Source organism: Pararge aegeria, chromosome 13 (assembly GCF_905163445.1).
Source record: "Pararge aegeria chromosome 13, ilParAegt1.1, whole genome shotgun sequence".
NCBI classification, from domain to species: Eukaryota; Metazoa; Arthropoda; class Insecta; order Lepidoptera; family Nymphalidae; genus Pararge; species Pararge aegeria.
In genome coordinates this window covers 11261306-11287324 of record NC_053192.1, presented here as the reverse complement: position 1 = coordinate 11287324, position 26019 = coordinate 11261306, and the positions used below count along the sequence as shown (strand labels likewise).

General features: G+C 34.6%; 2 protein-coding genes across 4 annotated transcripts in view; both read left to right on the top strand.

The window, feature by feature from the left end:
- LOC120628566 (putative phospholipase B-like lamina ancestor) overlaps positions 1-22085 on the top strand; it is a 36102-nt gene extending 14017 nt beyond the window's left edge. Inside the window, exons 1-10 of one of the 3 annotated variants that reach the window (XM_039896996.1) lie at positions 6903-7083; positions 9377-9746; positions 12241-12390; positions 13256-13508; positions 14471-14751; positions 15318-15552; positions 17439-17650; positions 18759-18918; positions 19429-19738; positions 20534-22085. In XM_039896996.1, the coding sequence (XP_039752930.1) occupies positions 9628-9746; positions 12241-12390; positions 13256-13508; positions 14471-14751; positions 15318-15552; positions 17439-17650; positions 18759-18918; positions 19429-19738; positions 20534-20865 (2052 nt within the window). In that variant the 5' untranslated portion in view covers positions 6903-7083; positions 9377-9627 and the 3' untranslated portion in view covers positions 20866-22085. Of the gene's footprint in view, positions 1-6902; positions 7084-8076; positions 8242-9376; positions 9747-12240; positions 12391-13255; positions 13509-14470; positions 14752-15317; positions 15553-17438; positions 17651-18758; positions 18919-19428; positions 19739-20533 lie in introns of those variants that run through there. The other 2 variants (XM_039896997.1, XM_039896995.1) reach the window with 2 other exon arrangements.
- A 1133-nt stretch (positions 22086-23218) lies between these two features.
- On the top strand, positions 23219-25424 carry LOC120628610. The gene is made up of 3 exons (XM_039897071.1): positions 23219-23513; positions 23908-24166; positions 24553-25424. Exons 1-3 carry the CDS (start codon positions 23322-23324, stop codon positions 24861-24863), a joined length of 762 nt encoding a protein of 253 aa, XP_039753005.1. The 5' UTR covers positions 23219-23321; the 3' UTR covers positions 24864-25424.
- Positions 25425-26019: the final 595 nt, after the last annotated feature.

Below are 26019 nucleotides of genomic sequence, written 5' to 3'. Positions count from 1 at the left end.
AGTAGGTACGCTTATGTAAATTTCCTATAACTAATGTTCTTTGCCTTGGCAGACGGCGCCAAAATCATAAGAACATGCACATACTTAAAGTACTAAGGACTTATCTGTTACTGAAATAACACCGCCTGCGCACATCATCGATTCACCAATCACTCAATATTATTGACTACATCACAAGATTTATGTTTTTGTTTGACGTAATCAATGTAATACTTTGAATTCATTTGTCAACATATACTATCATTATATCATATAAATATGTTTAAGGAAAGTACAATTTAAGACTAAAACTCAATATTTGAACGCATTGACGTATGTATCTTAATATTTTAATTCTATATTCAGTCATGTTCTTGTGCTGTTTGTTTTCGATTAAAGTAAGTAACAACTAACATTCGCTTATAAAGACCCTGCATTTTACATACCTTAACCAAAATATTATTATTATATAACCTCTTAAAAAGGAAGGAGAGTTATACTCTAAAGCAAAACGTCAACGACATAAAAAAATGCCTCCCCTGTGTAGTGTGCGTTTTACATAGGTACATAGAAGTTTTTGCATGTAAGTTTGTCGTGGTTTATTGCAAATTAAACTTGCATTGTGTAAATTCACATAAATTTTTGGCTACCGCGAAATTCAGCAGCAATCTGAAGGCCATTGTGGTCGAATTAAAAACTATTTTTTGAAGACTTTCAAAAAAAAATTTAGCATACACATAGCTTTATCGCTATAATATTTTAGAAGCAGTTTATCTGATTCTTATTCGAAATAAAATATTCTTAACAGTACCAATTAAGCTTTTGTTGCCTACTTGGTCCGCGTTTTCCTGTTTTCTGATACGGAAGCGTACATTCTCAGTAATATGAGTAGACATGCCATTTACTGTCTCTACTCGTATATAACTAAATCCATCACACCAATCCATGGCTACGTTGTTGCGTGAAACAAAGACGCCCGTCGTACAAATGTAGCGGAATTTTTAGGTGGTTTTCTCCGTATTCTCAAGTTGCTAATGATTTATTTATTGTATGTATATATCCTCAGCAATATACGAGCACGTTTGTACATTACACGTGCCTTTCAAAAATATACATTACCGAGAGAACATCATCATAAAATTTATAAATCCAAATGTATGATCTGGCTCGGGCCGTATTGATTTACTTCAGAAATGTTCACGCATCCGACGGACGTCCTTTGAAATTTCTTTTTGATATTATAATAATATATTTTATATATCTACATACATTAAATCGTAAGTGCTACCACGGAGAGGCGCTGCGGGCTATGGCAAGTTCTATTTGTAAATAATTTTACCAGCTAGTTCTAACAGACTTTGTTGAAAAACCATAAGTACCGCACGAAGTAACTAGGACTTCATTGTACAGCATCACTTATATGGACAGGAGAAATTCTGTCAACGCGGAAAGGGCAAAATATTTATTTTCTTCTCCCAGTGTTTAATCCATTCTCACACTCTCGGCTCTCCTTGTCCGTTTCCTCCATTCATTGTTCCTCGGTTTTGAGCGGTTTCCACGTTAATGTTATTTAGCTTCAGGTCATTTTGGACCGTCGCGTCGTTAGCCAGGTGGGGTCTTCCGCGCCCACGCTTCGTCATCGGTATGTCCAGGGCTATTCGTACCATGTGGTCTGCGGGTCGTCTGATAACGTGTCCGTACCAGCGCAATAATTTTTCCTATAATTTATGAACGGTGATTACATAACTACTCTAACATACAGCGTAACATGCGCATCAGTGGTGTGTAACTTTGTGCTGCGCATTGTGGTAGCTGCCCAGAATTCCGTACTAGCGTAATAGCGTAAGAAATAATCCATACTAATATTATAAATGCGAGAGTGTGTTTGCTTGTTTGTCGTTACTTTACGCCCTGATTTTGCAACCTATCTTGAGTAAGTTGAAAAGACGGAGAGTAACATAGACTACTTTTTATTCCAGGGAGGAATAAACGGATCCTTCGGGATTTGATAAAAACCGTAATAAACGAAAACGAGAACACCGGGCAAGAGATTGTATTCTAATAATATACGTACAATATTAAAAGGGAGTAAACTTCTTTTCCCTGTTGCCGAGCTTTGGCGGTTGGAGAAGTTAGCTCACGTGCAATGTTTAGCTTCAATGTCAACAATGATTATGAATTTACAAAAAAATATATGTATACTTTTCAGTAAATTTTTAGTTTTCAGGGCTGTAACAAGTGACGAGTGCAGACCCCTGAAAACATAAATCGCGCAGCTGATTTTCTAGATCTACCTTTTTACATTTTTAATAATGATGGTTTTAATATAGAAAACGTTGGATAATGAAGTTCTGCGGTCGTGTTTAGGCAATCGTAAAAAAAATCTTTTTAATGGTTAACGAGAGGCTGAAGTTTTTTACAGTAATAAGGAACTATAAACTTAATTATCCCGTAAGGTTGCATTTGCCACTTTAAGCAAGCTCAAAAAAAGGGTGGTTACCGATAGACGGCCCAGCGGAAAGACAAATATGATTTTATTTATAAGTTCAGGTATAGGTGATTGGTTCGATTTTAAGAAGTGTTTCTTTAATTTTATAATGAATAAGTCGTAGTTTTCAATCGATTTTAGATACCTATCTGGTTGTTATAAGGATCTTCTAAGTTATCTCTCACGCACCTAGTGATAAGAGTGGCTTTTGCTGAAGGCCGCTGAATGACGAAGCTTTCTTATCAGGTCACAGTTATAATTATCAACAACGTTTCAGAGCGCGATGTCATCAATGGCTACACACTGCTTGAAGACATTTGTTTTTTTTTGATTGTAATGTGCTGAAGGATTTTTCCGTGGTACCAATCTCTTTTCCATATACTTACATCAAAGAATAATTACTTTTCTATTCAGTAGAAACATTATAAACCTATTTATAGGTTTATCTAATTAATGTTGATAAAGAGTAAGAATAGCCCGTGGCATTTAGTTTCTACTTTCTAGGCTTATCAGATATCGCTTTAGATTGCATTTTAAAACACCTTCAATACTATAGATACATTTTTACAATTATCTGCCTCGTTGATCTAGTAGTTAAATTGTCCAACTACGAATCACGGGATACAAAGTTCAATTGCCGAGTCGAGTCAAAAATTTTTGGGAATTTTTCCGTTTAAAATTCTCATTATTTTGGAAATCGGCGGTGAACATTTATTCGGTCTATACGTCGTCAGTCCCGGTTATTATGACAACAAAGTCTTTAAAATCGTTTAAACCCGCGGACCTGCATTGAATAGCGCGTTGGGTTAGTGCTCTACTATGGGAGAGCCGGTCGATAATAGACTGATGATGCTTAAAATAATCCATGTTGGTAATTCAAATATAATTAGATAAGAAATTGCGTAGGATTTTCATAACAACAATATCTTATTCTCATCCAACGAAGGATTGTAGGAAGGAAAAATACTAAGAATTTTATAATATTGCTTAGTTGTTGCCATGGCGCGTAGATTCACCGATGGCTTTTACCAAGCGAAAATATATTTTGCACGTTCTAATGCAAAAATACTAGGCCTACACTCTACTATGTTTTCTTTTCCCAACATTTTAATAAATAGTTAACAAAGAAAAAGGCACTTGAAATTTTCGTTAGAGGTCACTTCTGAACTATTTAGACAGAAATATGCATACAGATACTTAGTTATATTATTTTCCCTGTGAAGAACTACAAAGATTTTATTAATAGTTTAAGTTCTTTAAACATCATTTAGCAGCACTCAGCACCTCAATGAGAACCATTTATTTTTATCTAATAGTGTAATAGGAAGTTTGTAATCGGATGCTCGACCTCGTTGCCATGGCGCCTAGTGTCACTTGCTTCACAGATACCGCTTCAGGTTGCACCGCGCTAGTACACTTGCACTCCTCATAGCATAGCCTCATGCCTTGGATATAAGTCTTAAGTTCTGTATCTGAGGCTATTAACTTTTTCCATTTGTCCTTAGAAGCGGTGACCGCCTCATTTCGGGGGGACGAGTTCCCCGGTACGCACATTTAACAATTAAGTATCACTTGCTTTTACGGTGAACATCTTTAAGAAACAGTGGATATCTTTAAAAAAGATATATGTTTATTTATATGCACCATCTCTTTTCTGTAACTTTACACTGAAACGTTGTAACTTCAGGCCGGCAGGCACAGTTAACAGTAGTTTTAACCTGTTAATTTGAAAGTAACCTTAGTATATTAGGAACCGAACCGAACTGTAGGATAAAAGATGTTTCACTTAATTCTCAATCAAAGCAATAACAATAAGCGGTAAAAACTAATCAAAAGAGCAGGAAATTTGCAATGCCTGGGTAATACTAAAAGCCTACTATGGTTGTAGGTAAATAGGAAAACTAAAAGGTTTATACTTGAGTTTAGATTTTAAATATCCCACTTTATTCAGATTGAAAATTTGTGAGCCAGGGCTTATCGAGCGATGTAAAGCTTTGGTGATGAAGTTTACAAAAATAAAAAATTGCAAAATACCCTACGACACGATATTTTTGCGATTTCTTGCGGGCATGATGGCTGTTGTTTCGTTTTATTTTAGTATTTAAGTTGAATGAAAGGCTTCAGGGTGCGAAGGAAGGAAGTATAAGGAATATATACTTCGGAACCCTTCGTAACTAAAATTTCTGACTGGTAATGTGAGGAATTTTCGATCATACACGCATATGGAAAATTGTATGCCGTATTGACTAGTTTTAACTAGTGTCAACGTAAATAAATATGTGAACAATCCATTTGATTAAATAATTCCTACTACCGGCAATAAGTACAAAACGTGTGATAAGTCACGTCGTGGACCTAATAACAGTACAGGGATTGTTTTGATTTTTCATCATAATAACTAGCATTACGTTGATTTTCCATTTTGTTTTCTATGCCTACTCGAAGGAACATTGTAGTATTGTACTTATTATTTGTTTGACGGCCGATTGGCGCAGTGGGCAGCGATCCTGCTTTCTTTGTGTTTTTTCCACATCTAAAGAACATTGTGTGAACATGAATATTTTTTAGTGGCTACGTATTTATCTCTATATCATTAGAAGTTTTGTATATTATTCAAAAACATATTCATCAGTTTAGTACCCATAACACAAGCTAAGCTAAGCTTACTTTGGGGCTAGAATCTAGATGGCGATGTATGAATTGTCGTATGAATTGTCGACAATTTTTAAATATTTATTAATAGATAATATATCGAATATTTTATATATTCAATATATTATCTATTGTTAAACTGAATATATATACAATTATACTCAGAATATATAGTATAGAAATATTGTATTAAAATCATATTATGATGCAGTCAAAGATGGAGCGCGGTTGTCTGAAACATGCCTTTTCACTCTTGATTTTAAGGAATTCATAATATTATAGTTATCGAGGAAGATGAAAGCGGAAAGGCATTCCAGAAATTTGCGGTGCATCCGAGGTTGTTACGATTCCATGGTGTAATAACTACGTAACGATGCACATACTTAGGATTACTCCTAATTCGAAAGTAGAAAGGTGTTGATTAAATCAAATTGAAAAGATCTGAAACACTCTTCTAAATAGGTATATCATGCAGAGTTCCGAAAGACAGGCAAGATTTTGAAGTCTACTCTGAGGCACTTGAGTATAAGGCAGAGTTTGAATGAGGGGACTTTGTTCACTTGATAAATAACTAAGATAATTAAAAAGTTACTTCAAAGAAGAAAGTCTCTGTCTGAGTCCAAAGATAATCTTAGTCATCATCATTTTTAACAATGTCGACCTGCGCAGTCATGTCGTTTGAGAGAGGGAAATATTGAGCTTAGTCGAGAGTGCTTCTCCAGTTCTATTAGTTGGGCTTATTTTATTGTACGTCTCTAGCAACAATTAATATTAAATATTACTTCTTCGTGATAATGTCGAGACCCATGGCACCCAGGGAGCATTCCCTGAGTGTCGAAGCAAAGGACCTCTGAAGTCGTATAGTTACTATGAAATAAATATTAAAATAGGGGCATCGCAAAAGTGAAACTTCGAGAGTTCGATAAGGTATCTTCTGATTTTTTTAATGCAAGTATTTATTTATTCTATGATATAATATTATACTAAGAGAGTTTTTAATAGTAATCAAATTTGCAAAATATAAATGTGAGAAGCGAATGAAAATGATATAATGACAGTTTTGAGGTCAACATAATTTATTCTGCTTAACTTTTTTTTGCTGTTATATCAATACATATTAAGTCAGCGTAAAATACTTTATATTAAAATCTATATACCTACAAAACTTTGTAGCAAGGTATACTTAAAGAAGCGATAACGCGGCTCTAATAAAAACTTTGTCCGGTTTGATTACCCTTTCAACTTTAGGGCAACACATCAAAGGCAAAGCCTAATCAAGCCTTACTTGATTAGGCTTTGCCTTTGATGTGTTGCCCTTATTAACCAATCAATAGCCTTATTAGTCCACTGCTGGACTAAAGGCCTCTCTCAAAGAGAGGGTTCGCCCATAGTCACCACGCTGTGAGTACGGGTTGGTGATCGCAGTAGATGGTAGTCGTAGCACAGAGAACGCTTCTGTCCATTCTTCGCTATATTCCCTTAGTCGCCTCGTACGTTATTCGCGGGAAGAGGAAGGTTAGTGACAACAGGTATTCGGATCTACCGTCACTAAACGACACAACGTTGGTGATACCCTAAGCAATTACTTAATTTGGCTGAAGATGATGATAAAGTATTTAATGTTACCACCATGTAATATACCCTTGCACAGGTGGAAACAGGGTTGTTATTATTAGGCGATTGTTTTAGCTACACGTGTAAAATCGTAGGTAGTGTACGATTTCAGCTACGGGATCCGAAACTGTAGCATAGAGCTATGAGCTAGTTCATACGTTAGGCCTGCTCTAGGTCAGCCGTCTCAACACTTTGCCGAGTGTTGTAGCCTGCTTTCTGAAGAATGAGAATGAAGTGATAGTGTGAATCGGAGCTTTATAAATAATTTTTATTTTTTCTTCATTATTTTTTAAATTAGTAGTTGAAAAATAAATTACGTACTTTTCTGAAATGTAGCTTGCTGCCTACAGGTAAGTTTTAATTATAAGTACTTGGTGCTTAGATATTTGGTTCAGAAGCGGATTCTAAAATAAACAGTGATTATTCACAAATTCAAGTTTACGGTTCCACGTATAAATAAAAAATATAACATCCCTCAACTTGTGATGAATGAGACAATTAATATCTAAATAGTAAATAATTATAAATTAAATTCATATAGGCACCTATATGACTTGAATAATTTTAGAAAGGTAGAGCTTGGAACACAATTAATTTATGAAATATATATTTTCGTAGGATTATGTCCGACTTGTTACGAACTTAACCTTATCCCCAATATTTAAAAAATAATTCAAATGAAAATTATAGAAAATTTGGTGTAATAAAAAACAGCCTAAAGCGAGTTCAAACTCTAGTGTGTTACAATCAAAAACTGCTCTGCGGGTATTCACTCAAGTGTAAATATATAAGAAATTGTAGACACTTTAATTTTATCAGCTGTTTTAAAACTGACATTAGTTATTTAATGTTTTATCACAATAAAGAAGTTGAATATATTTTAAATATTTTAGGAGGTAGGTAAAACATATCACTTTGTACATAAATAATAATGAGATAAATAGATATTGAGGTAACCTTTTTATTTATGATATATGTATTTTGTAATTAGGTACTTGTGCACGGTGCACAATAAATCTTAATTGTGCATTAATATTACCATTCTTTGTTTGAATAAGCAATTTGCACGTGTCACGGAATATTTATTCATATTTATAGAACAATTCGCATGATATCTGCCTACACTGCAAACCTTTTTATCGATGTTTGATACATAAGACATTGTTTGAAAGGTTACTACGTAGAGTAATAATATTTAATTCCTGTTTTAGCTACATTTAATTGATAACACGAGCGCAATCCTCGAGAGTAATATCTTTTATTGATACTGTGATAACAAAATATAACTGATGTTCAGCGGTTAGTTGTATACGCGGGAACAAATGAACATAACAGTCGTACGATTAGAAACAAACGAAAGACTTTATTCATCTGGGTGATTGTTTGGTGTTACATTGTTTGTGAATTTGAGATTTTGAGTATCTCCAATATTCTTAAGTTTAGAAAGGTGTAACTTTAAGGAATAAAAAAACGGACGGTTTTTAAGGATTTCAGTTTAAAGGAGTTAGGTATGTAGGCAATATTTGCTAATATTAATATATAGGTTTAATTGTAAAGTATAACAATCAGGCTTTTATGCAGCAACGAATTGACGTGTTTTGTTTCATAGAGATATTTTATTGGCCGGATTGTGACAGACTATTTTTTATCACGTAAAAATGTCGGTTTGTATTCGATAGAGCTAAAGCGTAAATTTATTTCGCCATGCTGAATTTTTTTAATGAATATTAGTATTAAGGTATCTTAGGCCTCGGATTAATACCCCACAAACTTATTGATATCATAAATGCGGCACGCGCACATAAGCGCAGGCATAATCACGGGCAGAGTATCTTTCTAATTTTATATGTGAAGCCAATACTATGGGACTTCGCTACAGAGGCCAAATTCTAATAACAGTTGCAACAAAGTGATCAGATATTTAATGCTGATAGTTCTGTTGACTAAAAGTAGTGCTTTCCTTTTCACACGATTATCTGTGGAAAAGGATAGCTTTATTTTTAGATCTATTTTTGTTTGTTTATTTATGTACTTAATGCAGAACCGCCTCTTTCGTCTGATTGGCTTACCATTTGACGACCATAGAAAACTACTTTCGTCTGAGAATCACAACACATGAGATCCTGGGTTCGATTTCCGGGTCGGCACGGGTCTCCTCCCAAAATGAGAAGGGCTAAGTCCGTAGTGCACCACGGTGGCCCAGTGCGGATTGATGAACTTCACTTACCTTTGAGAACATTATGGAGAACTCTCAGGCATGCAGGTTTTCTCACGATGTTTTCCTTCGCCATTGAAGAAACGCCCATAACTTTACAAAGTTCACGCAGGGCACGGGTTTTCCTGTCAGGATGGATTTAGGTCATAGTCCACACAAAGCTTTGCTCCACCGATACTATGATACATAATACAAGTTGATATTTATTAAAAACAATAAGAAGAAGTTAGATGTGTGAGCTAGGGATCAAACCGCGGTCAAAGCCTCCCACCCAGACGAGAAAATTATGAAAATTAAGGAATTTATATTCCCAAATTTTCCTCGTCGGGAATCGAACCCGAAACTTATAGGACTACAGTACCTACTCACCGCCTGTAAAATTATTATCATTATGTAGTTGATAAAATATAACGTTTCTTTTGTTCCAGGGTTGACAGATACAAGTTTTAAATAAGGTGCGAAGATACACCAAAGCGTTCGAACATCCTCCAATGCCGACGCCAGACGCAATCGGAGAGCTAATAACACCGTGAACACCGGGCGAAACAACATCTTTGATGATCGCTCTTCCATTGGAAAAAGTCATCTACTCGCACTGTCACTTCATTATTATTAAATTCCTAAACATCTTCTTCATATTATAATTTAATTCGCTACTTTGTATAAATAAGAAAGCAAAATGAGCAAAATATTAAAAGTAGTCGGCGCATCTTGGATGCAAACCAAAATAAGCTCCTACATCTTGGGTTTTCTTGGAGTCCTTGCAATCTTGGCGCTCTTCGTTGGACAAATAGAAAGGTAATTAATTCATCCATAATTTATGATATCTTCTTACTTTCTTTGAGTTTTAGCGACATGTTAACATCGGATCGATTTTAAGCTGATCTGAAACTTCAACGGAAATAAAATAAGGGTATACGAGGTACGAAATAGATTAATTTAGTGGAAAATGTATGTACGAGTTTTAGAGCCATATAGAGAATAGTAAGATATACTTTCCGTGGCCAACTGGCGGGTGGTATTAAATAGTAACTGGTACTTCGTTTAGTAACGGTCGTAGATAGTCATGAGATAAATCAATATAAAATAAATATAAATAATCCGTCCGCGTCTGTTTTGTGGAACCTTTTTACAGGGGATCTATAATCGATACTGGAACCAAAACTATATTTTATTTCATTTTTGACTCTCTGTATGTAATATATTTTATGAGAGAGTTCATAAATTTTATGCGAGATTTCCAGGGGGGGCAGCTGCCCTCTCCTAACCATCCCTGGGTACGCCCGTGCACACCTTTTACTCGTTTCAACTATTTTTTATTACGGTTTCCGACTAGTCACACCCAAGGGACAGTGTGACCTGATGGGAATAAAAATCCCAGCCGTGACACCATTAATTACACTTAATTATAACTTGATGGTAAAAAATAGGTGAGTGTACAGTGGTTAGCTGATCGGGTACATGTACAAAGAGATAGGCGAATCATGCAACCTTAAGATCAACTACAGCACACGATAAATTTTCCTGTCTATATCTCTGAAGAATGTGCACAGGGTCAGACATTTATGATGGCTATGAACTAAAACGTCCGATGATGTTATTTTCGAATATCTATGCATTACAGTTCAGCAACAGTAAATATTATACATTATTGCGCGTGCGGTCGTCCTCCCAATCTTTGCAATAAGCTAAGATTGATTGCAAAGCATATTATTTTATTATTTTAATGTCCAAGTAAACTTGCGTCCGCCTTTATCGGTCTGTTATAATCGCTAGGTCAGAATTAATTCTGCGCGCTATTAGACAATTATGTCTTCCATTTTCTCATCCTATTTGTATGAGATAAGACGAGATAATGGGTAGACATAATTGTCTCATGGTACGTCGGTATTTTAGTCCTACTGGAGCGTGAAGAATTGTAAAATATATTGTTTAAAATTGCAGAATCATTATGTAAGTCCTTTATTTGGCTCCTGGTTATGTTTTTTCTCCCCACGGCCGTTATGAGGTAATATCTCGCTGATCTGATTGATATTTTTCCTCACCCTATCCATCCATCCTCTATTTTCTCGTAGCAAAAACGGCTTTAACCCACCACGCTGGCCAAATGCTGGGTGGCGGGCTTGAAAAAGTTTGTAATAATAGCCGGGACCGACAACTTCGTTATACAGTACCTATTTTCTATTAGTTGGGATTTATATTTTGTTTTAGCAATATTTGATAACAAACTTGTAGTTTTAGAACTTATTTGCTTAATTTTCAGTCGTTAGTTGGTTTTGCTTTATTTGTTATTTTCAAACAAGGGATGCGAAGCTTCTAAATCATGGGAGATTTATTGCGATGACGGAATATTATGTTGTAGAATTCTTGGTAGTGAGTAAATATTTTTAAATTAAAGTAATAAATTATCTCTACATTTTTAGCGCTTCCTTATGTAGCGTACTGGAAAACGTTAAGGTTCAAACATTAATAACTTGGTTTACTCATATCATTAATATTTGTAGGAAAGCGTGCTTATTTATTTGATATAAATAGTAGGTACAAAAAGTTAGATGGTATTGACCTTCTGTACCTACTATTTACAAGGTAATTTACAGTTATCGGTCCGATGTTGAAACTAGCTGCACCTTCTGTAGAATAAAAGCAGAAATAATGTTTTTGTTTTAAAATTAATCGTACGTCTGTCTTTCTGCTTTATCAATGTACAAGCTGTTCCTCACGGTTAAACCCGCAATAACTAGGATTCTTTTTTTAGATTGATCATTAACTTAGGGCATTAGTGATCATCGTGTTTGAGTTCAGATCATGAGGTATGATGATTCTATTAATGATGTTTTTAGATTCCCTCACAGAGACACAATGTTAGCCTTTTCTACCATCATACCGCGTAGAGCACGTTCAACCCTGAGTTACTTTTATTAATGACTTGAGGTAAAAATCCATAATACTCATATATTTTTTTGACATAGTAATAATTGACGGACTTAGCAGATGGCCCACCCGATGGTAAGTGGTTCTCTTCACACTCTCTAACTTCACAGGGTATGCAAGCAACCCGCCGCCCTGTTTCCATCAATTTGAGGCTTAGGTGTTAAGCTTCATGAGCCTGTAATTAAACCGGCTACCACGCCCTTCGGACCGGAACACAGCATGGCAACAATGTTACCGGCAGAAATAAGCATGGCGATTGTACTTCCCCGGATGAGCTCTGTCATAAAAAGCTCTACTACTACTACTGGTACTATCCATGCTTCTAATTAAACTAAATAATCATTTTTTCTCTTCGTTTTAGAATTCAGGAAGACGGAAACTACGCAGCAACTGTGTTCTATTCAGAGAAAACCGGATATCGCATTGAGTACTGGGGTCAAAGCAACGATCTAAAGGATATCGCAAAAGGAGTGGCTCGAGCGTACTTCAAAGAAGGCATAGAAACTACCGGGTCAGTTGCGTTGATTACTCTACTATCTATTAGCTTTAATGAACTCATTGGTCAACACAATTAAAATGTACTCCTCGATTCGGGATAGTTCCCAATAATTGCAACATGGAATATGACTTTATCAAAGAGAATGGGACTTTTTCACCGACTATAAAGAGTTGGCGGTATGTTTTTTTTTGTTCACCGATTTCCTTCGATTTTAGACCGATTTTGGAAATTGTATTGAACTTGTATTGTTTGAAACGTATACCTACTCTCAAATTAAGCGCTGATTGCCTAGTTATTAGGGCTTCGGCCTCTTTTCGGGATCGATTTCGAATTTTGTTTGCGAATTGCATTAGTCTGATATACTCGTAGCATATAGCCAAAGTTAACACTCATCAGTCGATAGAATTGCTGGTGTCTATTAAGATAAGTAGATATGTATCTAAAATCCGTAGATTTTTGCCATAATTTGATAAAAAGTATCTGACTAATTACCTGTTACATTACATTTCATTTAATTTTCGTAAAGGCAGAGCAGAAATATTAAAATATGTAAGAGTCTATTCTAATTTTAACATAGTTTTATTTCGGTATATATTGAACATTGGATCTAGCTTAGTATGGATATACTGAAAAAACCGAAATTACAAGTCAACGATGCTAGCTCATCGTTGACTTGTAATTTCGGTTTGTTGTTTCTTGTTTTTTATTTCCTTAAGTTTTGTAAGATATTTTTCATACTAACATATTAAATCAATGTATTTTTCATCAGATTATTCTATGAGTTTCAATTGACTTCAAGTCAAAATGTTGAGTAGGCTAGGTACATAATTTATGATATAATAGGTACGTAATATAAATTTGTAATGGCTGTTACTAGATGGTCGCTCCTTGAAATAGAAACCGATGGTTCATATCCTGACGAAATACAAGCATACGCCGCGGGAATCGTAGAAGGTGCACTAACTTGGTACCTGATTCATACGCATTTGGAAAACACCATCCGAGCGAAATGCGAAGACCAGCCCCTGGAGAAGCAATGCGACAAACTTAGAGATGCATTAGATAAGTCTGTTAACATCTGGAAGACTTACGCTGCCGATCGAGCAGCTACTGACCCATTTTGGCATCATGTAAGTTAATTAAAATTTCTCGTAGAAAGTCCCTTTCTTTCGCGATTGTATTTAGTAATAGAAGATTGAAGTTAATTTCTTAAAACTGGAATAGATCAAATCCCTTCAAAGCAAAGACAGGCAATTATGTAGGTACACTAAGTTTAATATACTTACAGGGTTAAATAGAAAATATCAGAAAGCTCTCGGCCTGTAGTTGTTTACCATAAAACTAAGAACTTTTGTTCTATGACTTTTTTTTACTCTATAGTTTATGAAATTTTATATATTCAATATTTTACATAGATACTCTACTTGATACTACTATGTAATGTAAAATCGGCAACAGCGCGAACCACGACTATGTCGTGCGGTCACTGACCCGACTACGCGACGTTGTCGAATATGGGATTCGACAACGTCGCGTAGTCGTGTTTGGGTTGGTTTTGACAGTGTAATGTCACTTTACAGAAATAATATGATTTATTTTTTGTATGAAGTAAATTAATACTGAATTTTGAAAAGGCGTAGACCGGCCTAGAGCTTTCTGGTATCTTCTCTTTAACTGTGTATATTAAACTTAGTGTACCTACATAACTGCGTAACATAGGGCTTTTAATCCATACTAATATTATTTATACGAAAGTTTGTTTGCTTGTTTGTCGTTACTTTAGGCCGTACCTAATTAACCAGTTGACTTGATTTTTTGCGAACTATAAGTTGAAAGGACGGAAAGGCTACTTTTATCCCAGAAAACAAATGGTTCCCACAGGATTTATAAAATATCTTTATAAATGCAGACGAAGAACGCGGGCAACTGCTTGTGGAATATAAGACTAATTAGTTATTTCTTTTTATTCTAATGTCTAAATACTATGTGTTTACCCTCCTTACACCTGAACACTAATACAATGTTTATAAAAGTGATCCCCGCAATAGACTTTTACATTACCTTCAACTAAAACATTAAATTACATCATCAGGTTTCGTTACATTACACTCAAATCGGAGGAATATACACAGGATGGAATCATGGGGTAGTCCGCAGCAATAATGAATACGAAACTGACATATCCGATCTGTACTGGTTAAACTCAGTAGCGGAAGTTGTTGAAATACAGCACAAATTGAACATCTCCGTGGAAGAGCCAGAATTTAGCACTATGCCAGGATTATCGAGCGCTTTCTTGAGGATCGCGAACGAAACATTTGAAGGTGGAAAGGATATAAAGAAGCTGTTCTTGGCGCAGAGCGTGGCTGGAAGGTGAGTTGTAAGGCAGAATGAACAAATGAGAAATAGAATAAATAAAATTGTTTACATCGTTTCTTACATATTAAGTGATATCTACCCTGTTGTGGAGACCGTCCAGTAAGCATCGATATACCTGTGTCAGTACTCTCTCTACTAAAGCAAATATAAAGTATAAAAAAACCATTGAGTATAGAATGTTATAATAACAATCACTTAAACAATTGGTTTAAGTGAATATTTTAGTGCCCTATAGTAAGATATACTTACTGTTTTATGATACTGTATACACGACCAATTTCCCTCCGTAAATACAGTAGTATAGGTATTATTAGAGTACATATCCTATAAAAAGTATATTTATATTTATGTATAGGATGTGTACTTTTTTGCCTGAAAAAGCGTCAGGGAAACCACATTTCCGGAGAGTTTTAGAAAATAGCGTTTATTAGTTACGCATGGTATCACCGATCTTCTTTAATATCTACTTTAAGACAGTTTGCATTCTTGAGTAGGGCGTAGGATACTTTTTATCCCGGGAATAAAAACGGTGTTTTTACTAATTAGTCCCTCATTTGTAGCTACTCATCAATGACGCGAATCATAAAGAGATACAAACTAAACTATCATCGAACATCAAAAGATACAGTTTCCGCGCCAGGAGCTTCAGTGGAGTTCGCCGGTTACCCAGGATCGATCACAAGCCAAGACGAATTCTATAAAGTGAGAGGAGAGAACCACCGACTAGCAATAACCGGAACCGCACTAAGGAATTATAATGAGAAACTGTGGAAGAATGTCAATATAACTGAACAGGTAAGTTCATCATCATAATCAAATCAACCCATTACCGGCCAACTACAGAGCACGGGTCTCCTCCCACAAAGATGAGGGGTTAAGGCTGTATTCCACCACGCTGGCCCAGTACGGATTGGTGGAATCAACACATCTTTGAGAACGTTATGTAGAACTCTCAGGCATGCAGGTTTGCTCACGATGTTTTCCTTAACCGTTACCTTCACATAACTAAAACTTAGAGGTGAGTGAGGTAGGTTCATATTATTTTATAGTTATATCTATCTAGGTATTTTGTAGGGTGCCACGGATTTAAACCACTAGTATCCAGCGGCTTCCTATGGCGCGCTTGATGTCGTTGATGGTCGCTTGATCTTAAAACGCTGCGCTTACCAGGGCAGCCATTTCTGTACCTTAGGTCCCCAACGGTCATCGGTTCTCCGAGCTATGTGCCGCGCCCATTGACACTTCAGCTTCTACAGATTCCTTCTCAGCACCCGCTGAGTGACTAAGTCTTCTTATGTTTCCGCTTGTATTGGAAAAACATGAAAAACAATTTCAGACATATTTACAAAAAAATATAAGTACATCCAAATGGTAAACCATATATTGGGTGCGCTAATACGTAGGCGTACCATTTCTCTAATTATTAGCATGGATTATTCTTCTTTACACAATATCGCCTGTTTGTTGACCGTGTTCCAAAAATCGCCACAAATCGGACGTTACAATGATCGAGTAATAACGGCGCGTTTGAGAAGCTTTCGCAGCTGGGTTTCGCATACGAAGTTTTAAAAAATAGAACCAAAGGTTAATTTTACTTATGTTTTTTTAATATAATAAAATCTGTATTTCATAATTATTAATTTAATAGAGTAATGACCGCTGAAGGAACCTATGTAGTAATTTGCCTAAAGCTAAGGTGGTGGTGTGATTTATTTTATTATCTACCCATCTAAGTGTTGGGAACTCAGGTTGGAATTTCCAAAAAAGTAAAATATTAGTGAGATATTGCAAGTCAAATAAAATGTAAACGAGTAGACATTTGTACTTATATCAGCTTATATTTGCATTAACTGCATATATAAGCTGATATAAATATTTACCCGACGAACGTAAAGATCCTAAATGTATGTTAACAAGCGAACATTGAGTATCGTAGGTATTATATACCTAAGCATGTATTTCATTTTCCACGGAATGTTTTATTGCTATAAGGAGATTATTATGCAATAGAAATGTTGACTACTGATAATTTTGATAATGTTTTAATATTTATATAAGAACATGGATTTCAAAATAAATAAAACGGGGCAACTTAAAAACACAATATGTAAACGTAAGTCAAAGGTACCTACTATCGATCATACTGATAGAGTGACATGAATATTTATTTTGTTTATGTTAGTAGAAAATGCTACAGTAGTATCTTAACACGGGATTTTTTTATTTAAGAACTACACGGCAAGACCCTGGAATAAAAATAAATATCCTCACCCTCTAGCCGCTATTATAAAGGAAGGCCTCGAAATAATGAAACAATGTAGGTTAGGCTTTGTGGTAACCTGCAGGCTGAGCATTGTTTCTTAGCTCAGCTCTATTGCTAGAATATGCCTTAATATTAAACGGTCATCGGTAGTTTTATGGTGATCCATGGGGCCATTCCGGATTACAACCGGATAAGTTGAGTAAGTAGGTAATTCTTAGTAACATAGACAAGAAAAATATATGTGTTATTAACGAAGTGGTAAATAATGTTTTTGACGTCTGCTTAGTACTCATAAAAAAATATAAAATTAAAATTTTTAGAAATTATAAAAAATTGCCGCATACTTAAATCGGATTCGGTAACGCCACTACCTTAAAAATAATAATTATACGAGGTTTACCACATCCATTCATTTCAGGTTCCACTCGGGCCCCGTATCACAGCAGCCAACCATCTCGCATCCAACGTCAGCAGCTGGGGCCACATCATCGCTAGCAACAACTCTGGAACGGGCTGCAAACAGTGGCTGGTTGTTGATTATAACAAGTTCAACCAAATCTTGCATTCCGGCGAAGTTGTCTCACATAAGACAGAGAAGAAGGAAATTGTTACGGAGAGCATGGTTAATAAGTGAGTGTCGATATTGTTGATTGGTTGGATACGCGTTACTTTACGGAAGTTCATGCTATGTAATGATTTTGCGTATGGGATGTAATGATTTCTTGAAGATAAAAAATCAGTATACTGTAAATAATATTATGAAATATTAAAAAAATATTTAGATAGTAGTTATAGCAAGGCATCCATACAAAAAAAAATATTTATTTTGACACACTTGTGTTTATTTTAAAAATAATATTTTAAATATTTTAAAAAATATATTCCATTAAAAAAATGCGATTTTGTATAATTGCGGCGATTACGAAGTCATGGGGCTAGAAGTGCATGCGGAAATTTTCTACGACCATTTATCAGACGCTTTATCTCTAGTAAAAGTCAACATTTCAACAGTTCAAGTTATCGTCGTATTATCAATCATAATCATCTGTATTGGCGTTACATAACAAGGCGCACACAATTAGTAATCTATAGGCGCACATATTATGTGTACCGCTGTACGCCATGATAAACAAAGGCCATTCACGATTGCAACTGCGCTGAAATGTTTCAACGAGTGCATGTATACAACGGCAGAATTTAATTGCACTTAATTTCCATTTGTCCTATTTTACTTCCTACTTACTTCTTTCAAACACGAGCAGTCACTAAATTACTTACGCGCTAGTTTATTTTTATGCGAATAATATAATATAAGAAAAATTTAAGGAGATATATCTCCTTAGGGTAATAAAGTACCTATCTAGTACAGCAAAAAGCATCATTATAAAACCATTACCACTTACCAGCCCAATATACACGGTACGTGTCTCCTCTCGGAATGAGAAGGGTTTAGGTCTTAGTCTACCAAGCGCAAGTAGGTAAGTATTGGTAAACTCCACACGCCTTTTAGGACAGTCTCTTAGGCATGCAGGTTTCCTCAAAACGTTTTCCGTAGGTACTGTTAAAGGGAGTGATATCTTATTGCTTAAAAATCACATAATCCTCAAAATATATAGATGCGAACCGAGGATCAAACTCAACCCCCCCTGAAAGGCCGAAATTCTAATTAATAGGCTATCACTGCTTCCAACAATAAGCATAAAATACATTAATTTATTGAATGTTATTCTTCCAACAGTGATATAAAGCACACGATAGTCCACCGAGCCGGCAGCGGCCGGGCAAAAGGTCTCCTCTGGCTGATAGAGCAAGTCCCTGGTAGAACGCATTCGGCCGATATCTCTGACGCATTCCTGGAGAAGAAATACTGGGCTACTTACGGTCTACCGTTCTTTGTTGTGAGTATTCCAAAAATAACAGCGGTAGTAAAGAAAGTATGTTATTACGTTAGGCGCGTTTGGAACCCTCGTAATTTTTTATAACTTTTGTTGTAAGTCTACGAATGTACCTAGCTATCTTCATCATCTCACTATTAAGTAAATTTGTATCGTATTATAAGGACTTAATGATTATTTGAATGAATAAAGTGATTTAATTTGAGAAAATGGAGCTAAAATTAAGAACTAATATCGTTCTTAATTTTGGCTCAATTTTCAGTCCTCAGTGTAATTTCATCCGAAACTTCCAAAAGAACCGACGAACAAACAATAAAACAAGCAATAAAATCAAGAACTTCTAACACCTACTTAGCTGAAGATAGTACTTCGTCTTAGGCTATGGAATAGTAAACTAGCTATAGGGCTAGAATGGAAGGCTGTTAGCAAATAGTTTTTGCCAGTGGTCATGTCTTCTTACCTTTTATCAATTATTTTTTCTGCAAAATTAATAATGCAATTTCTTGATTACAGGATATAGCCAATGTAACACATGTCACAAAAATGGAAGCCACATACGGAAAAATATTCTCCGAGTCCGAATCACCTCGAGCAGTTATTTTTCAAAGAGGACACAAGAACGCAACAACTATGAAGAGTATAATCCAATTGATGAGGTCGAACAACTTGACTGCAGTTAATCGATCTAATGATAACGACTGCATAGATGGCGAAAACTGTTACATACAAAAAGCGGAATATTGGTCTGCTCTAGGATACCGAGGAGATATTGTCCAAAAACATAAACGGGCATATGGAATTATTGACACTAAAATTATTAGGGGTACGTACCTAAACGTAACCTACCTGCTATCTTTATTTTCCTTTTATAAGTTTTTTTAAGTTGATAACGTGTGTGTGGAATGGTAACCCATTATAAGTAAACTCCATCAACTTTATTGGAGAGAACTGCCAATTTTAAATTAAGTAGGTACCATTTATGATCAAGAACTTTCTTACCTTACCAATGTTGGAGGACAATTGTAGGTACCTACGCAGTTAAACGAAATGATACAATCCACAACAGTGTTAAGACATTTAGGGCGTTACAAAAAAGGGGGCACTGTTCTGTCACTCTCCAACTGAGGGCACCTTCCAAATGTCAGAGCGTGAAAAACAGTGCTATTATATGGAACAATGCTGTTTTTCCACGTTTACTTGTAAGGGCCTAAATATCTCAAAACTACCTAAATGTGGGTCGTGTCTTTTAATTACGTCCAATCAGTATACTTATTCCGAAGTACTATAAACATCCATAAACTAATTAATATTGGCAGGTACCCAACGTACATTCTAAAATGTATAAATACTACAAATGCGGAAGTGCGTTTTTTTATCAACTTGATTTTTGGCAAATAATTAGTTGAGAGTAACAACGGCTACTCTTTATCTTAGTAAAAAAAACGGTTCCCCAATTGGTAAAAAACCGTAATAAACGCGGACGAAGAACGCGGGCTACAGCTAATATATTATTAATAATAAGTAAATTAATAACATAATTTAATGCAATAATAAATAAAAATTCTAAGTTCCTTTACATTGCCAAACATTCATTAACAGTTTTTTTATTTATTTTCAGGCTCTACTGTCGATGAATCATTAGATTTCGTGGCGATATCCAGTCCACCGTTCACAGAACCTGCAAAAAAGAACATCACTAAAGTAAATAAAGGAAACGTAGCCTCCATATACACAGATCAATTTGATGACGTGCCAATGATAAACGGTCTTGAAATAAGGGATCTAGTGAAACACCAGCAGGAAGAAGCTGAGAAGGAATCATTAGAATTACTGAATAAAGATGTAATCCAGCCGTTCCAATGGTCCGAAAGTTCGTTTAAGGAAGAAGCACATGAAGGTCTTCCAGACCTATGGAATTTTGGTCCTTTTAGGCCACATTGGTCTTGGTAATCACTAATTAAATAGTCAGAAAATCAGTAAGATTGCAATTTAATCACAATATTTTAACTTGGAATATAACAACACGACAATTTTTAGCCCACAATCTTTGATCCCATCTAAGGTATCTGACGATATTAACAATGTACTTAGATTACCACTGTAGTGGTAAAAAATTAAAACATTTAACGCAGTTTTCAAAACAGTTACATAAACATTGTGTACTCATTGCTTTGTATATCTTAAAAGTTCCGAAATAATTATTACTTAATTTATTTATAGCTAAATAATAAAATAAATGTCCGTCCCTAATTTTGATGTGTGTACTTTCGATAAGGCTCGTATTTCATTGCAAAAAATACATAATAAATAATTGTTCTATAACATAAAGACCGACAAAAAAAACATGTTAACTTACGTAGTAGGTAGGTACTTAATTTATTATAATATAATAATATAAATAATTTTAATTTGGATGCAATAATTATAAACTAAGATTTGGTGCTTATTTCAACGAGTGAATATGGGCATAATAAAATATTAAGTGAGCGAATAAATGAATAAATATTGCTTCAGATTTTACTCTCTTTCGCTTTTTTGCTCACTTAGTAGGTATTTAATTCGCCCTATCAGTATTCGGCCCCTTTAATTTTTTTTTGTGCAGTATGTTTTTAATTGTTATCAGTTCCGATGAATCATTTCCAACTTTTAGTAGATAATTTTTGATTAGTTTTCCTCAAGAATAATCGCCACTAGTTTAGTTAATTTTTCGCAAACAACATTTCATGCTTGGCTAAGCATTACAGTAGGTACCTATCTCTTAATTAAATATACTATATAATTATTATTCGCTCGATTTATAATATCACCTTATTTATTCTCTTTTTGTTTGTATTGTCCTTAAATTGATTTTAGTCCTTTTAATTAAGATTGACCCGATTTATAAAACATTGACTACGTTTTATGTTTCTAGAAATAATTTAACAAATAAAAAACGTAAAATACAAAAAAAATCTAGACGTTGCCTCCTTAGCAGATTTTTGTGTTTATGAATATTCAAAATATATATATATGTTTAGAAATAAACAGTACCTGTATTTTTTTAATAGATCTTAAACAACGACTACGTAAAATATAGCTAATAATATGTAGTAAAAATGAAGTGACTGATGTAAGTACTTAAAGAAGAAACATTTCGATTTTGCTCTCGAAAATAAACGTTTCATCTGTTATTAAGGTGTTTTTAATTGAGTATAAACCCTAACTTCATCAAAATAAGAAAACGTACCTATTACTTCATACTAATCGACTTACATGCAATAAATACACTTGCATAAATAATAAAAGTGAAGATGTGTATGTTCCATTTTGTTTATTGTCACATATGTTCGACTCAACCTCTACATCGATCATTGATGAAAGGGCAATGCCCACATTTGGGCCAAATGTGAACAGCGCGTCTTTATTTTTTTAAATATCCTTTTTTTTATAAATATATGTAAACCATAATATATTTTTTCAATACACAGCGTCAGGTTTTATGGTGTCTATGGCCCCTTCATCTCAACTTGTCGAGTGAACTAATTGGCAGTTCTGGAGCATTCATATAATAAAATCGTAGACTTGCTGTGTTTGTAAATTAAAGACTTTTGAAAAAAAATAACTAGGAGATGTTAGAAATAAGTAATAGAATAATTTTTTGAAATTATTGTTTGTTTTCTGCGTGTCTGTTTGTATGTTGGATTGTTCGCGCATCACTCAAAAACTCAGAGCGTGTTTGAGTGCAATTTGGAACATTTATAGCTGAAAATCCGGATTAAAATAAAATACACTTTTCACCAAAACTTAACTGAACTGTTAGGCTGAATGAAAAAATCTGCGCTTGTAGGCTATATTGAGGAAATTGTAGACTATGTAGCACTTCGCTGCGATCCGTTTTGGACGGGGGTGAATCTGATGAATAGCAGCAGCATGTGCAGCAGTTACCTTTTCCACCGCTGGGTCATTAAACAGACCGCCTCATCTTGACATCCAACATCAAATAACTAAGTTACTTGATGAGCTAAATTGATCTGTACGGACCGCTCACCACGGCTTGATATAGAACACTAGACAAGAAACTTAACTCGGTCGCTGTCTCGTCCGAACTCCGATAGTCTTATTATTACAAAACAATAATATGTTGAATTGATAAATAAAATAATTTTGACCTATATTGTCAAAACAAATCAGAATTAACAAGAAAAAATATCGATATATCGTTACATCGCTATTTTGTCTAATTAATTCTGATCTAGGGTTGAGGATTGAGGATCTGTGATTTCTGACAACCCATGATGTACAGAGGTGTGATGACGTCATTACGTCCGTCGTGACCACAGACAAGTGAATAAATATTCGTGACGTCACGTCTTTACATTTTATTAGATGCTATTTTTCATTATTTTAGCTATTTTTTAAATAAAGATATGAATTCCAAAGTTTATAAGTGCTGTGCGGTTCCTCAGTGCAATAACACATCAATAAAAACGCCTAGAAAATTATTTGTTTACGTTCCACACAAGAAAACAATTCGAAAGACGTGGCTTAATCTTGCACGTCGAGATCCATTATCCATAAAAATAAGTTCTATAATTTATTTCTGTGAAGATCACTTCGATGTAAGTTTTACTTTATGTCGTAGATTCTAAACAGGTTTCTGCATAATAATCTTGATCTAAAATTAGCAATACCATCGTTATTATATTATTATTGATTATCATGCGTTAATAACCTAGTGGGTTTGCCTTCGGTTTACCTTTCGAGGGGACCCCAGAGTTATGTGCGTTTTGAGTAATTAAATATCACTTGCATCGAAGGTGAAGAAAAACATCTTGGGAAAACCTGCATGCCTGAAAGTATGTTCTCAAGGGTGTGTAAAGTCTACCAATCTGCACTTGTGGCGGTTAAACCCTTAACCTTCTAAGAAGACCCATGCCCTGCCCATAGGCCCCTAATGGGTCTATGATGATGATGATGATGATTATTTATAACTAATCCTTTATTATTTCCTAGTTGCCAAATGATATGGACAATTATATGGAGTATCATGTGATGGGATCAGTATCACAGGTTCGCATGAAACCAGGATGCATTCCCTCAAAATTTAAATGTCAATCAAATAGAAGAAAACAAAAATTTAATATAACCGAGCAAACCTATGTTCACAAGAAACAAAGAAAATTATTAAGTGATGAATACAAGATATATTTGGAGGAAAGAAGTAATTACTCTGAAAAATTGGAATTTGGAGAAACTTCATCTGGGAGCTCAGGTAATTATTTGATTATATTTGCAGTGAAAATTGGCTGAGTTTATTAACTTGCCTACTGTCAATTGTAAGCCACAGAAATTGAACCCAGGACTGTTAAGTGATCCATAGTTATGCTATTAGCATGGTTTGGTTTGTTATTTTGGCTTAGTAATATGTTTTATTATTATTATTATTATTGCTTTATTTTCCCACACCATTAACTTATTTTGTTTTGTAAATGCTCTCCTGCAGGTAAAAGCCTCCTATGCCTTATTCCTCAATCTATTTCACCTATCTGATCTCAGCAACCCATTTTCTGTCTTCCAACACATATAAGTGCAATCTCTGTTATTTATTTATATTGAGTAATTGAAAGTTTTAATGAGTATCTAATGTTTTATTTTCAGGTTTATATGCCAGCATAGAAAATATTAATCAAGATGAAAAAAATAGTAAAGCCATCAAAACGGAAATTCAATTAGTTAACCAGATGACTTCACCCTTGAGACCTAATTTCCAAACTGTAACATCAACATTAAAAATAAACAATGGTATATCTACCTCACACATACCTCCAAACGAAATATTGACTATTGAAGATCAATCTGATAGTGATAATTCTTATACTAGTCTATCTATAGCACACAAGGAATCACCACTATCAACAGTGGTGCCGATGGTGTTGTCACGTCTCTTGGCTAAAATTCGCTATTTTTAGCTACAAGATGTGCTCTCAATTGAATCAGGTTATTGGTCTTGAGTTAAGGAGTTCATAAACAGTGTAAAATAGATTTTGATGATATGGGTAATTTTTGATAACAGGTGAATTAAGTTTAGGAAATAGGTTCTATATTAGAACCTTTTCTGATTCTGATTTACTATAATGACTTTTTAAAATTAATCTACATAAAATAGATTCTGACTATGTTAAAAACTCTTGCTAAAGTGTTACAATGGTTTAGAGCTAATAATTTGTTAGTGAGTTAGTTTTAAACATTAATTCACTGTACTATACTACTTAATGAGAAAACTGGTTGCGACCACAATTCATTTAATTAATTTATGGAATAAATCTGAGGTAACAATAATGAAAGTATAACTTAAATGTACATATTTGTTATAATAATAAGATAAAACGTGATTATATTAATTTTAAGATTACATTGATATAAAAAAAGGTATTTTCATGAAAGCATTTTATTACATAACCAACCAAACTCCTTTGTTTTAATAGGCATGATGACAGTAACAAATCAGCTAAAATATTGTGTTTTTCTAATGATACTTGATTCATGTATTATGAAAAACATGTATTTATTTCTATTCATAGTTAGATTGGTATTTATTTCAATAAATAATACTGCAAAATCGCTGTGATAGTGATCCGCCATGACAGGTGAAGAGCTGAATTCAAAATTATGACGTCATGTGTATATAAACTATGAGTATGAGTATGTATGAGTAGAGGTAAGGAGAGTCATCTGTGTATATGAAAAAGTGTCGTCAAAATGTATTAAATTAGGATGGCGCCACATTTGCATCAGGGTAACTCTTAAAAGAAGCGCCAAATATAAATATTGTTAGAGTAGGCTTGAAAAATAAACAAGGAAGTATGGAGATACAAGGAAGTAAGGTTATATTTACCACAATATTTTGTACAACGTAAGTTGTTGAAATTCTCAATAATTAACTACTTTAGTCGATAATGACATTAAATTTTTTAACTCGGCATACTTCAATTCATCTACGATTGCTACATTCATACCATACCCTGTGCAACCACCAGCGCCATTGTGGAGGATTTTTGAACGGTTATTTAGCGCATACACTGGACACTTTTTCAACTTTTCTCCCATATAAGATGACTCTCCTTA